At 41.9% G+C, this 15795-nt stretch overlaps 1 protein-coding gene across 1 annotated transcript in view; it reads left to right on the forward strand.

Annotated features, from left to right (window-relative positions):
- The window catches only part of scin (scinderin), a 148852-nt gene that overhangs the window by 119046 nt on the left and 14011 nt on the right, over positions 1–15795 (forward strand). The window contains exons 11-13 of the mRNA XM_078238349.1: positions 10963–11133; positions 14785–14959; positions 15089–15210. Of these exons, the coding sequence (XP_078094475.1) occupies positions 10963–11133; positions 14785–14959; positions 15089–15210 (468 nt within the window). The remainder of the gene's footprint in view (positions 1–10962; positions 11134–14784; positions 14960–15088; positions 15211–15795) is intronic.

Genomic DNA, 15795 nt, shown 5'->3' on the forward strand with positions numbered 1-15795 from the left:
GTGTCCCCGTAATCAAGAACTACTTTTAAAGGGCCACTCTTACTTTGGAATGTTTAAAGCAATGCTACTCAAAGTGAGCTGAGTTACAGGCGCTGAACTTATTCTCATTTTGCTGAAGAGACCAGCTTCCACCAAGAAAATTGTAAATGCATTGCAAATTTCCAAGCTTATCTGCTGCTATTTGCATTTGTCACAGCAGCCATCAAAGTGAAATACTTCTTCATTATCCAAACACTGAATGTGGAATTTCTAAACATGTTGGGAACACAGTATGAATTCAACATTTTATATTAGTTTGATTGTTCCATCCTAATTAGTGCAGCTATCTGTTCTTTTCAGTACATTTCCATTAATTCTGTATTAGATGATATGCATTTTTTGCCTTTTTTTATATGTCTTTACATTCCATTGTTGTGTACAAATGTGCTCTTTATTACTATGTGCTTCTGCTATTATTTGGGTAGCAATGCTCAGAGCTTTCTTTGCAAGACCAGTGAAATCCAAATTACTCAAATAAAAATCCATAAATTAGTGAGATATTTCATCAGGGAAATTTTGATTCCACAATGATTCATCTTTCATGAGAAAGATGACATTATACTGAACCGAGATCCATAATTGTCACTTTGATATATTTAACATCTTTTTAACTGACAAGCTGAAAATGATAATAAGAGTGCACAGTTATTAACTCAATTTGTCAAACCTTTCAAGCACAGTAACAGTGTTATTGTACTTTATCAAATTAATTTTTAAGTTACAAGGCAAAATTCTATCTTATTTGTAAAGCAGTTGTTACAAGCACAAAGACAACTGGGAAGGGATTTAAAAGGACATTGTTGTCATCGCAAATTGATGGCAAATCATTATGTTCTTTACTAAACAGAAATGCATCAAGGCGTCGCTGAATGCAATAATCTATGAAGCAGATGTATCACTTTTCCAGCTTTGCTCTTTCTGGTTGTTTTTCCTTCTGAAACAAGGAAAAGGTTCAACGGATACTTTTGCCGGAATTTTACCACCTTGCCCGCCTGAGGCTCGTAAGATCCTGCTCGAGGCCAACGGAGAATACCGTTCTGCGAGAATCAGAGCGGGCGTGCTGGTAAAATTCCGGCCTGTGTTTTGTGACTGGGATGAAGCATGTTTCAGGCATTGGAGTCCCATACTATCAGCAGTGGAGGTCTGTGAGGTGCAGCTGTCACTTTGCGCCCTATCCTCGAGGGTGCACCACAGAGAAACATTCACATTTTCTCCTGGGTCTTTTTTTTTCCTGGGTCTTCCTGTGTTATCCAGCTGACCTGCAGCTGGACTGTCAAATTTTAAAATACCAATTTTGTTCAGTGCTCCTTCTCCTCTCCATGAACTAAATTCCTTGGGTTGTGTAGTTACCAGTCACCGTTTATGCACTGTCAGTACATGGCACCCTGCTCTGTTGGGTTAATTCATTCATGCATAGTGTACTTCCAACTTTGACTGATTGTATAAAATGGTCATATCGATTCAGACACCGATTACACATCATTCCCAATTCTATTGTCTTGAATAGAAGTTAAAATTGAGATTTGTACAGCTGACTCAATCAATACCACTATCACCCAAAAGTCAAAATGACCGCCACGGTATCGAAGCAGCAGCATGCCAGCAATTTGCGTGCGTCCCACAATATTGACCCCACCGGCACGGCAAGTGTTGTGTCATGTTCCTCTTCAATTTAAAAAAAAAAATTCTATTCAGCACTCTGATTTATATTTAAAAAGGAAGATAATTAATTCGATCAGCTTGATTTATTTCAGGCAAGGAGCCCATGCAACTAAAGATGAACTCACCATGTCAGCATTCCTCACAGTCAATCTTGATCAGTCACTTGGCGGACGAGCTGTTCAAGTAAGTTTTTTCTGTTTTCAAGCAAATGTCAGAATTGTGTCACTGAATACTCCTGTCAACACGATGAACAGCAGATACAAAGAAAATGGGCTGTTTCCTGTGCTTGTAAAAATATTAGACTGAATTTCAAAAATGAATTAAGTCAAATCTTTAATGGGACTATGAAATTCTAAACAGCAGAGTTGATAGTTATATTTTTCAAAACAGCCACCGTAAAACTTCGCTGCAAACTATTTGTCGTATCCTAAACATCAAATAAAATTCAACAATTACCACAGAAATAAACCTTGATTCTCTGATACTGAGATTAATTTATTACTTTAGTGGCAGGCATTTTGACATTAATTCCAGGTTATAATTGAGTATTCTTTTTCAGAGGAAGTTATATAAGTATTGATGCTACTTATCAAATGATAGAAGAAATGTTATGAAATTTTCCAATTTACACTCATCTGTGTTGTCTTTAAATGAATGTTAAATCCAACAAAAACAGAAAATGCTGGAAAATCTCAACAGGTCTGACGGCATCTGTGGAGAGAGAATAGAGCCAACGTTTTGAGTCTGGATGACCCTTCACCAGGGGCAATGGGCAGAATCTTGTGCTGCCCCTGGGAGTGGGGAGCAAGGTGGGCGGGCCAACATAATTGACTCCACAGCGGGATGGAACTAATCTCTTAAATTCAGGGAAGCCTGAAGGCCAGTCAAGCTTCCCTGACGCCGAGCTTCGGGAAGCACTTTTGCATACACCTGCATGCTCATTAAAAGGCCATCTCACCAGAATGAAGTTCCCCTTTCCAATTAAGTTATCCACAAATGAGCAGTAAGTGCCTTCAGATTTATGACTGCAGAGAAGTGGCGTGCAGCAAGCTAGGTAGTCAACTTGCTGGAGTTGGAGTGAGTAGCCTTGGGGAGCGTTGCTTTGTCCAACAGGTTGATGGTCAAGTGGTGCCAGTCTAAGGGGCATTAGACAGGGACACTGGGTGAGAGAAGGAGGGAGCGAGTCCAGGGCAAGGATGGATTCAGGGAGGGAGTCAGGATGTCTGTGGTAGGGAGGGATCAAGGGAGAGAAGTCGAAGGTGCAGAGATGTGAGAGGGAGTGAAGTGCCTTGCACATTGGGTGTGGAGTTCTGTGAATTGGTGGGTCACGGAAACAGACAAAACAGATGACTTGGATAACAGGAGGGATCAGGGTCAGCACGGGAATAGGGATGGTAACAGATGTGGGCTCGGGGGGGAAGGAAGGTTTGTGGAGAGTGATGGTTATAAGTTCAAGGGTAACAGGGGGACATTCAAGGGTATCAGAGGGGCAAGGAATATTGTGTGGGGTAAGGGTGCCAAGAGGAGTGGAGAAGGCAGCAGAGCAGGTTTGAATATTGACATGCACCAATTTTTAAAATCTCAACTGGAGAACGCAGTCAGCCAATAAGTGAAGTCCTTTGAAGTGGGAGAAAGATCTTTTCGGTTCAAGTGAGCATAATTGGCCAACGAAAGGGACACCCTAAAATCATGAGTCAACTGGATGAGAACCATGCTGAGGTGTGTTCTCTCTGTGAAGCCCACAATGGCAGCATTTGCTTCCTGGCTCATCAATCTCATAACATCAAGATCTCAGCAAGATCGGGAGCTGCAGTAAAGTCTGCGCAAAAGGGCAACTCAAGTTGACCACAGAAGTGGGGTGGGACAGAGAGAGGATGGAAGGACGGAGGCATGAGTTAGCTCCCCAGGTCCTGTGGGTAGTGGGGCTGGTCAACAATTTACAGGTTTAGAATTAGATAGTCCCAGTTTAATAGTCATGGCTGATAAGGGGGTGTGTGGTATGTCTATGAAGGCAAGGCAGGGATAAATTGCATCTGAATTGAGGGTTATGGAGGGAAGCACAATAGTTTAAGAGGAAGGGTGCATAGATGGACATATGGTTGATTCTTAAATGCCCTCTGAAATGGCCTAGCAAACCACTCAGTTGTATCCAACCCGCTGCAAAGAAAACAAAAGGGAATGAAACCGGATGGACCACCTGGCATCGACCGAGGCACCGAAAACAACAATGGTCTATGTGTTCCAGTCGTCAACAGCCCTAAGAAGACGCAACGGAACTTCTAGAAAGCCAACTGGACAAAATACAGTGAGAACTAGGAAGGCAGCATGTCAACAATCCCACTGCAAGACATCATTGTTAACAAAGCATACAACCATCTCTGCGGTGCCATCTACAAAGCAGCCTGCACGGCAATTCCCGAGGCTGCCAGCCCATCTACATCCCTGCTAAGATGATGAAGAGAGTGCTCCCCTCCTAAAGGCATACAAAGCTTCAGGGGATCCAGAGGTAGGAGATCATCTGATCGAGTGCCTCAATGCTGTGAGCTGCACCAAGTGGGAGGAATCCATAGCAGAGCTAAACTTCACACACTCCATCAGGAAGTGCTGGAGCCTAACCCATTGGCTTGCAACAGCCCAAAAACCACTCGCTCAAAACAGCTCCTCAGTTATTCCCAACCATTTCACCAGCCACCTGCTTGCCATAGCCAAAAACACAAAAAAAAAACATCTGGGATGAAGTAAGACAACATCATCAGCAACACAGAGATGACACTAGCTCCATGCCCTTGAGGTTGCAGAGATTGCAGAACTAAAGAAGGTCCTACAGGGCTTCAAGTGTGGCAAGGCAGCAGGATATGATAATATCATGCCAGAATTTATGAATGGGCCCTGAGCTCCTACCTGGCTAACCCAGTTTTACACAATGGTCATAAATTCCAGCAGCATTCCAAAGAAATGGCGGACAGCAAAATTCATCACCATACTAAAACCTGGAAAAGACCCCATACTTGCAGCTACTACTGTCCAATCTCTCTCCTGTCAGGCCCATACAAAATTCTTGAATGCCTCATCCCTCGGCGCATCTCCTGAATCATAGAAGGAGTCCTTAGCATTCACCAAGATGGTTTCCTCATGGATCACAGCACTTCAGGAACAGATACTAGCACTAACATTGAAAGCAGCTTTCAGAAATACTTGAAGACAGATGAGATGTTCCTCGGCCTCACAGGCACCTACGACACTGTTTGACACACTTATCTCCTCCTGAAGCTGTCGCAGGCCCTCCCACCCCGGGTGACTAAAGTTTCGGAACACAGTTGAACAATCAACAGTTCAGAGTTCATATTGGATGGCAAAAAGTACATGGAAAAGATAAACCAATGAACTCCTGCAAGGCTCAGTACTGACACCAACCCTGTTCAATGTGTACACAAATGATCTTCCAAAAACTACCTAGTGGCGGAGTTGCGGATAGTGATGAAGATTGTCAGAGAATACAACAGGATATAGATAGACTGGAAAATGGGGCGGTGAAATGGCAGATGGAATTTAATCCGGACAAATGCGAGGTGATGCATTTTGGTAGATCCAATTCAGGTGGGAACTATAAAATAAATGGCAGAACAATCCGGAGCATAGACACACAGAGAGATCTGGAAGTACAGGTCCACAGATCCTTAAAAGTGGCAGCACAGGTGGAAAAGGTGGTGAAGAAAGCATATGGCATGCTTGCTTTCATCGGACGGGGCATCGAGTATGAAAGTTGGCAAATTATGTTACAGTTGTATAAAACGTTGGTTCGGCCACATTTGGAATATTGTGTCCAATTCTGGTCACCACACTACCAGAAGGATGTGGAGGCTTTGGAGAGAGTGCAGAGAAGGTTTACCAGGATGTTGCCTGGTAAGGAGGGTATTAGCTATGAGGAGAGATTGAATAAACTGGGATTGTTCTCCCTGGAAAGACGGAGGCTGAGGGGCAACCTGATAGAAGTTTATAAAATTATGAGAGGTATAGATAGGGTGAACGGTTGGAAGCTTTTTTCCCAGGGCAGAAATGACAATTACAAGGGGGCACAAGTTCAAGATAAGGGGGGAAAGGTTCTGTGGAGATGTGCGGGGAAGGTTTTTTTACCCAGAGGATGGTGAGAGCCTGGAATGCACTGCCAAGTGAGGTGGTTGAGGCAGTTACGTTGGACACATTTAAGACTTATCTTGATGGGCATATAAACAAATGGGGAAAAGAGGGATAAAAGCAGTTAGTTTAGATAGGTAAACATGATCGGCGCAGGCTTGGAGGGCTGAAGGGCCTGTTCCTGTGCTGTACTGTTCTTTGTTCCTTGAAGCTCCAACGCATGGTGAGTCAAACAGCATAAGCAGCAAGTAATAGACAGAGTTAAGCAATTCCACAAACAACAGATCTGCAGTCCTGCCACATCAGATGTGAATGATGGTGCACAATTAAACAACTCACTGGAGAAGGAGGCTTTACAAATTTCCCCATCTTCAATGATGGAGGAGCCCAGCACATAAGTGCAAAAGATAAGGCTTAAGCATTAACAGCAATCTTCAGCCAGAAGTGCCGAGTGGATGATTCATCTCGACCTCCTCTGGAGATTCCCAACGTCACTGAGGTCAGTCTTCAGCCAATTTGATTCACTCCATGTGATATCAGGAAACAGCTGAAGGCACTGGATACTGAAAATGCTATGGGCACTTACAATATTCCGGCTGAAGTACTGAAGACTTGTGTTCCAAAATGTTCTGCGCCCCTAGCCAAGCTATTCCAGTCCAGCTACAACACTGGCATCTACCCAGCAATGTGGAAAATTGCCCAAGTATGTCCTTTACACAAGAAACAGGACAAATCCAACCCAGCCAACGTCCACCCCATCAGTCTACTCTCAACTATCAATAAAATGATGGAAAAGATCATCAGCAGCGCTTACAAGCAGCATTTACTCAGCAATAACCTGTTGTTCTCCTGGAAGCTCAGTTTTGGTTTCGCCAGGGTCACTCAGCTCCTGATCTCAATACAGCCTTGTTTCAAACATGGGCAAAAGAGTTGAATGCCAGAGGTGAGGTGAGAGTGGCTGCCCTTGACATCAAGACAGCATTTGACTGAGTGTGATATCAAGGAGTCCTAGCAAAACTGGAGTCAATCGGAATTAGGGGGAAACTCTCCGCTATTTGCAGTCATACCTGGCACAATGAAATATGATTATTGTGTTTGGAGATCAATCATCTCAGCTCCAGGGCATCGCTACAGGAGTTCCTCAGGGTAATGTCCTAGACCCAAACACCTTGAGCTGCTTCATCAATGACCTTCCTTCTATCATAAGATCAGAAGTGGGGATGTTCACTAATGACTGCACAATGTTCAGTACCATTCGCAACTCCTTACATAATGAAGCAGTCCATGTCTAAATGCAGCAAGACCTGGACAATATCCAGGGTTGGGCTGACAAGTGGCAATTAACATTCATGCCTCACAAGTGCCAGGCAATGATCATCTCCAAGAAAGAAGGATATAACCATCATTCTTTGACATTCAATGGCTGAACCCCCACTATTCATATCCTGGGAGTTACCATTGACCAGAAATTGAAGTAGACTGGCCATTTAAATACAATGCCTACCAGTACAGGTCAAAGGCTAGGAATCTTGTAGTGAGTAACTCATCTCCTGATTCCCCAAGCCTGTCTACAATCAACAAGGTGCAAGTCAGGAGTGTGATGGAATAATCTCGACTTGCCTGAATGCAGCTCCAACAACAATCAAGCTTGACACCATCCCTTCCACAATCATTCAATCCCTCCACCACCGACAAACAGTGGCAGCTGTGTGTACCATCTACAAGGTGCACTGCAAGAACTCACCAAGACAGCACCTTCCAAACCCGCAACCTCTACCATTTAGGAGGACAAGGTCAGCAGATACCTGGGAACACCACCACCTGGAGGTTCTTCTCCAAGCCACTCACCATCCTGATTTGAAAATATATCACCATTCCTTCATTGCCGTTGGGTCCAAATCCTAGAACTCCCTCCTTAACAGCACTGTGGTATGCCTACACCACAGGAACTGCAGTAGTTCAAGAGGACAGCTCACCACCACCTTCTGAAGGGCAACTCGAGATGGGCAATAAATGCTGGCCCAGCCAGCAATGCCTACATCCCATAAATGAATAAAAAATAACACATACCAGCTGCTGCATGAAGACTGGGAGGCAATCCAATGCTGGTAGAGTTAAAAGTGGCAGCAGCATTAAGCTTCTTTGCCAGTGGCTCTTTCCAGGGATCCATTGGGGACAAGTTCAGAATATCCCAGGCTGCCACACTCAAATGTATCTGGGAGGTAACAGATGCCCTCTTCAGAAATGCATATAATTTGTTTAATATAGTACAGTGCCAGGCAACCAGAGCACTGGGATTTTCCGCAATCACAGGATTCCCACAAGTGCAAGGGGCCAATTGACTGCACACATGTGGCACTGAGAGCTCCCTGGGATTGGCCTGCTGCATTCATCAACAGAAAGAGGTTGCTCACTATGAAGGTGCAGCTGATATGCCTGATTGCCATCGAAACCCATTGGGGCTCCCTGAAACGGCTGAGGCAAAGTTGCCACCCCAACTTTCCAGTCTGACATCAGGGTCAGCTCTGCCTTGAGAAAACTCAACTCTTCATGTCGGAGCCAGACTGTTTTCCATCCAGCTAGAACCAGTGAGCTGTAGTGGCGTGCCCTTGTGGTGCACACAATTCACCAAGAGAATGGCGTTCTAATGGCTGAAACCTCCCACCAGCAAAAACAGGTTTGTGTGCCTGCCACCCAACCATTCTTTGCTGATGTGTAAAATCAGCCAAGTAATCTAATACTTTTCAATAAGGCTATTGTGTTTAAACACATGACATGTTGGTACATATTATTTTCCTGTTATATACCTCTCATGGTTTGCAAACTGCATGAAATAACTATCCTTGTCAGTTGGTGACAATAATAGCAAATGTAATAGTAATAGGAAAAAGAGAATTTGAAATCTCAACATTAGATTTAAAAAATGAAGACTACAATTATTAAAGAAAACAAAAATTGGGAACATATTATAGACTGAATAGCCCCTGCCACAGCTTCCTTGATGGGTCATCTCTGAGGATGTTTCTGTTAGTGACCTGTTCAAGACAAGTCCTCCATTCATTACTTTCCATTACAAGGCTGCTGGTTTTTTGTTGAATATATCTCACCCATCCCCCCACATCCTTCCTTTCCTCTTAAGAATAGATGACCTCTCATTTCTCTCCGTTCCTCCTCCTGCGTATTATTTTGAGTGTATGAGTGTTGCAGCAGGCCCCTGTCCTTTCTGCAATCTAACAAAGTGTAAAAATGCTATAATTGCAAGAAGTGGACACCACTGAGCTTCTGGGACAATGCAAACCCTTCTTTCTGATTCAGATTAAACTGACACTGTTTGATTTGGCATGGCTCGGCTTATTATGGATCCTTTATTCGTTTTTCCTAATACTGATCCAGTTCACTCTTCCATTTTAATTATGCCAGTTGCATTTTCTGCCAGTGATTCCAGTGTATATTTCTCTAATTTTAACATTTTTTTCTACTGTAGTGCCAGAAGCTACATTTATCTTTACGTGCAGTAACAATTTATATTTATATAAAATAATTCCAAAAATGTACTTAAAATTAGTCTCGATCTCTTGCGATGTTGTTTCTTTGATAGTTCTGAACTTTTCATCCAGTTATATCCAAATCCATGGGGCTTGGTTAGCTCAGTTGACTAGATGGCTTATTAAGTGTGATGCAGTGAGTTCCATCCCTGTACTGGCTGTGGTTGCTCGTGGAGGCCTGCCTCCTCACTTTTCCTCATGCTTGCCAAATTACGCAACTCAAATTATACGTTGTCTCTGATTGTCTCCCTAATGGAGAGTCGTCCTCTGTGGACTATTTACAAAATTATTCTTCAATGGGATGTGGGCATCACTGGCAATGTCAGCATTTGTTGCCCATCCCTAATTGCCCTTGAACTGAGTGGCTTACTGGACCATTTCAGAGGGCAATTAGGAGTCAACAACACAATGCTGTGGGTCCAGAGTCACAAATAGACCAGACCAGTTAAGGACGGCAGATTTCCTTCCCTAAAGGACATTAGTGAGCCTGATGGGTTTTTATGACAATCGATGACCATTTCATGATCACCGTCACTGGGACCAGCTTTATATTCTAGATTTATTTTAAAAATTGAGTTTAAATTCCACCAGCTGCCATTTGAACCCATGTCCCTGGAACATTAGATAAAAGCAAATTGTCATCTAGACTCGCAACGTCAGCTCTTTTCTCTCCTTACAGATGCTGCCAGACCTGCTGAGATTTTCCAGCATTTTCTCTTTTGGTCCCTAGAACATTAGTTTGGAACTCAGGATTACTAGTCCAATAACATTACCAATAGTCCACCATCATTGTGGCTGACTGGGTTTGGAATGAAATAAGACAATGTGATTTTTGTTAACTAAAGTAAAATTTATATTTGTGTAAATTAATTACTTTGGAGTTATGTCACAAAGTCACTTCTATCTAAAGCAGTTATACCACTGCCTTGCCACTGGGTGCTGTGAAAATTTCTAATTTACATTATAGGAGACTCGTTTTAACAGCAGAAACAACAGCAAGTGAGTTATTTTAAAGTCACAACTTCTGTTTCTAGTCACAGGTCCTGTATTGCTGTAGCCTCCAGAGAACTCTTGAGGTAGATTCAGATTCCTCTGGAGGTATTAAATTCCTTGTCTCCCCTACATTATCGTGCCACAGTCAAAGCTGTTTAAATGCAAGAGTTATCGTCATGCAAAGGTATCAGATGTAGCAACATTTAAATAATGCTAATGTATCTTTTGAAAATGCCTTCACTCAAAGGAAGCTGTTAGCTGCTAAAGTATAATTCAAATAAAGTAACTTATTTATCAACACATAAAATCTCATTCAAATTGCCTTGTTTTGTGAATAAGTTTTGACCAATGCCAACATCCTTCGGTTACATAAAGAGATTACATCTACCTACATTGAAATGATGAGTAATTTTGTCCATAAAACCAAATGTAAGTATAGTGAAGAGAATTGGGTCACAGGTTACGGCTGTGTAATAACTTAATCACAGTGATTAGAAAGACAGTGATTGTAATTCAGCAGAAACTAATATTAATGTGACAGCTGCATTTTAGAACGTGGCATTTATCACTATTGTTCTTTCTTCTAAAGGTTCGGGTGACCCAAGAGAAGGAGCCTTCTCATCTGCTCAGTTTGTTCAAAGACAAGCCACTTATTATTTATAAGAATGGAACTTCACGGAAAGAAGGACAGGCTCCTGTCTCTCCAAAACGTCTTTTTCAAGTCAGAAGGAATCTGGCTACGATTACAAGGATTGTGGAGGTAGGCAGCATCAGAAATTAATACAGATGTACAGAAATTAATGGAGAGCCACAATTTTAATGACTCAATTATCAACGTGATCTTAATTTTAGAAGTTTGAAAAATGTAGCGAACTTGTTTGAAAAAATAACTGATTGGATAAATAAAGAGAATGCAATATTGGTAGTCTATATGGATTTTCACACAGCATTCAATATTATAACTAGGGGCAAGAGCAAGTAACTAATTTTTCACATGTGCTGAATATTCTTTAGGCCACAATTAGTGCATAATGTGCAGTTTTGAGTGTCCCGTTATTAAAAGGATGTTAAACCATGGGGAGTACACTATATAGATTCATCAGGATGATGCCATGGATGAGAAATTATTGTTACAGGGGAGAATTGAGAGAATTTTTATACTGCAACAAAGATAACAAAAATGAGATTTAAGAGGGGATTTTATTGTCAAAATGAGTTTTGATAGAATGTATAAAGAAAGACAATTTTGTCTGTTTGGAGACCAATTATCACTAAGGGTGGGGAGCTTAATGGTTGAGGAAGAAACCTTTGCACTTTGATTTGGTTCAATGCCTGAAGCAGAGAAATATATACGGCTATGAGAGGTAATGGGGCAGTGGGATTAGTTTAGGGTTGCAACTGCAAAGATCCTGCACAGATGCACTGGAGTGACAGGTCTAATCCTATGCTGTAACATCCTATTGCTCCCCCACAAAATTTAAGTCTGTGTCATAGGTTAGAAAGTAATTCACCAACCTCTACAAGGTTCAGTTGATAAATGTATTAAATGATGTGATACTCAGCTGCACAGATTATTAATTTCTCGATTAGCATCTAGCCTGTGCTACCAGTTAACCTCTTTCATGGTGACAATATTGGTATTAGTAATTATCTCCCTGATGTTGGTCTGAGGAGGCAGGTTTCTTGCTGCTAATGAATACTCAGTGATCTCGTATACACAAATCAACATCAGCTAATGGGAGGACCAGGCTAATCGTTGTGGTCTTTCTGCTGTAAAATGTTGCAATATGCATTGCTCAGGTTCACCACTTGGTTAAGTTATCAGCCTCCCAGTGATTCGTGAAACTGTATCAGGACCAGTGCGGATTACTGTCTTCAGGAAAAGAAGAGTGTAATGACAGGAAAAGTGTAGTGACAAAACCATCACAGGCAAACATTTCAAATGTGGTTGTCTTATTTTAGTTTACTCTTGTTCAGAAGCTGAGTGAGGGCCAGAACCCCATGTTGCAGAATACAGAGAAGGCAAGGTATATCAAGCAATATTGGTTGGTGGTGCCAAGCTCACTATGTTATGATTTACTAACTTTGCTGCAAAGCAATGCCCTCATTTTAAAGAACTAACTATTTTCCTGGAATGAAAAACATCCTTCTGTTTCTCTGGATAAACAATTTCATTTTTCCTTCGGCACATTCCCTTCATTTTGGGAAATGGTCTTCAAATTATGGCTTTCTCAGCAAAAGCACCTATCTTTCCCAGAGCTAATGTCAAGGTATAAGAGAAGAGTCTAGATAGTTGCACATATCATACCGTCTACGCAAATAGTTAGAATGTCTCATTAAACTATTACTTGATGGTTAAAAACCTCTTTGAAGCAGATCCCTTGAATATCTTTAAGGCAGTGGTAGATAGATTCTCAATAAGCAAGGGGGTGAAACATTATCGGGGTAGGCAGGAATGTGGAGTTGAGGGTAAAATCAGATCAACCATTATCTTATTGAATGGCTCAAAGGGCTGATTGGCTTACTTCTGCTACTAATTCATATGTGTGCAAGTTGAATGTCGATAAAAGCTGACATTGATATTTTAAATGGTTGTGATTAATTTACAGCTTTATGAAAAGGTAAGAGGACCAGTATAAGTCAAAGGGAATGTTGAATGGTTGTTGTTTTGTTTTGGTTCTCCATTCAAGGGCAGGGTTCCTTTGTAGTTTGGGACTCCTCCAGGAAGCTGTCAACCGTGTCCACTAATGAACTGGCCCTACTCCATTAAAATTGCAGGGAGTTTGAAATGCCCACCTCCTCAATGGAGCCAGCAAGGGTGGAGTGCTGCATTTGAGTTCACTACCCCTATTCTCAACCTGCACGAGCCAAAATAGCTGGAAATGGGAATGAGGCTGGAATCCAGGATTGGGTCCTGCCCACCATTTTTAAAGGGCTCCCTTGTGGTGAACCACTGTAACTACATGTATGTGCCTGGACACATCCATGCTGCACCTGGCCCGAGACTCCTCCCTTTCCACCCAGAGTGGGGTATAAAGGTGATGGTTCCTCCTCCTCGCCTCAGTCTAGACCAGGTCAGCTACAAGGGTGTGCTCCTGTTCTTTGTGAATAAAAGCCTGTTAATTTCACTCACTCACCGGAGTTTTCGTATCGTAATTGATAGTGCATCATCCCTATTCAGCGAAAATCTAGCCCTACATTTCCAAGTTTCATGTCATCTGCAAACTTTTAAATGATGCCCTATATACCCAAGGCTAGGCCTTTACTACATATCAAAAAGAATAATGGTAATCAACCCCTGGGTGATACAACTGCACACTCCTCTGTCTGAAAAACAACTATTTACCACTATTGTTTTTGTCCTATTTCTCAGGCCGTTTTGCCACCCTGTCAATGTAATCCAATGTGCTTAATTTTGCGAACAAATTTATTGTCTACTACTTTATCAAATGCTTCTTGAAAGTTCTTAACAACAACATTATCCACCTCAACTCTTTTCATTACTTCATCAAAGAATCTAATCAAGTTAATCAGGCAATAAGGAAAGGTCATTGACTTGAAATATTGGGTGGAATTTTACCGGCATGTCCGCCCGAGGTTCATACGATCCCACCCAAGGCCAACAGAGAATACCGTTCTCCGAGCTGAGCCTGCCCGGAACCTGGGCGGGCGTGCCGGTAAAATTCTGGCCATTAACTCACTCTCCACAGTTGCTGGCGAACCTGTTGAGATTTTCAGCATTTTCTGTTTTTATTTTAGCTTTCAATAAATCTGTGCTGAGTTTCACTGATTAGCAAATAGTTTTCCCAAGTGCCAATTAATGTTGTCTGTGTTACTATCTCTCTAAGGGTGGAAATTTACCATCCTGCCTGCCACAGGCATCATAGAGGGCAGGACACGGACCATGCAAAAGTCCGTTGACCTCGGGTGGGATTTTTCCGGTCTTGGGGCGACGCTACCGGAAAATGACGCCCTAAGTTTCCCCATTGATATTATGCTGACTGAGCAGTAGTTGCTGTGTTTATGCTTCTCAATGTTTTGAGGAGGAGTGTAACACTGGCAATGCTCTACTGCTCCAAAGTCAATTCCCACATTTGAGAAGGATTGGAAAATTGCTATTAACTCTATTCAGCATTTTGAAATATTCTTCCAGACTGCTCCACAGTAAATAAAAAAATTGGCACGGTTTATTCTGGTGAGTCAGGGCAGCTGTGATGGTTTTGCTAAGTCAGTGGATAAAAGTGTGCATTTTGCCTTGTAGCCACTTGTTAGAGGAAAGTTTGTGCTTAATAAATGGCAAATTTCTCCACTTCAGCTTATCACAAGTGCTGACCTGTAACATTTCTCCAATATGCAAGCTTGTGAGAGATGATGCGTGGATTCCAATGATTTATTTTTGTTCTATTGGCAGGTTGATGTGGATGCTCAGTCTCTGAATTCCAATGATGCTTTTGTACTCAAATTACCAAATACCGCATATCTTTGGATTGGAAAAGGAGCCAGTGGTGAGGAAGAAAATGGAGCGAAATACCTTACATCTGTCCTACGATGCGCAGCAACCAGGATTAAAGAAGGGGAAGAACCTGGTGAGATTTTCATCGGAAAACAGCTATTTTTTAAAAGTCAAAGAATTTGAAGATGTTTTAAAGCTGATTAATTTGTACTTTTGTACATAGATTATTTGCTTATGATTTTTTAAACGGTTTCTTCATCAGATGCATTTTGGAATGATCTTGGCGGCAAGAAAAAATATCAAACTTCAACGATGTTACAAAGCGAAGCAGACGACTATCAGCCTCGCTTATTTGCTTGTTCAAATAAGACTGGATGCTTCATTGTAAGTTTTTTATTCAGATAAATTGTATATAGCTCCTGTATCTAATTAATCATAATAACATTATTTTTCCCTTTTTTTACAAAATCTGGCAAATCTGTCCTCGTGAAATTATAGATTGCTGGTTTATTTCGCAACATCCACAACAGTGCGATAAAAACAGAATAGGCTGAAAATACTCAGCATGTCAGGCAGCACCAGTGGAGAGAGAAACAGAGTGAATGGGTGAAATGTAATGACGACAAGGGTCACACTCACCGGATGGAGAATCGGTGGGAGCCCTGATATCTTTACATGGGAGGCCTGATACAAGGGCGCGGTAAACAGGCACTTAGCTGCAGGGCATCCACCTCCCACTGAATTAAAGTCACAGTGGGGTAGAAATCCTGCATTACACCCCACCCCCAAACAACTATATATATTCTTCATGCATTAGTTCTAAGCACAATAGCATCACAGTTGGAACCTAATTAACCCTCACATATACAAACACCTTTGCCCAGCATGAATCTAACTACAGGTCCCTTCCAGGCACAGAAACATTGAATTAAACCCACCTAAAACTATATCTTATTTCAAATGTTTACC

This window comes from Mustelus asterias, chromosome 2 (assembly GCF_964213995.1).
Source record: "Mustelus asterias chromosome 2, sMusAst1.hap1.1, whole genome shotgun sequence".
NCBI classification, from domain to species: domain Eukaryota; kingdom Metazoa; phylum Chordata; class Chondrichthyes; order Carcharhiniformes; family Triakidae; genus Mustelus; species Mustelus asterias.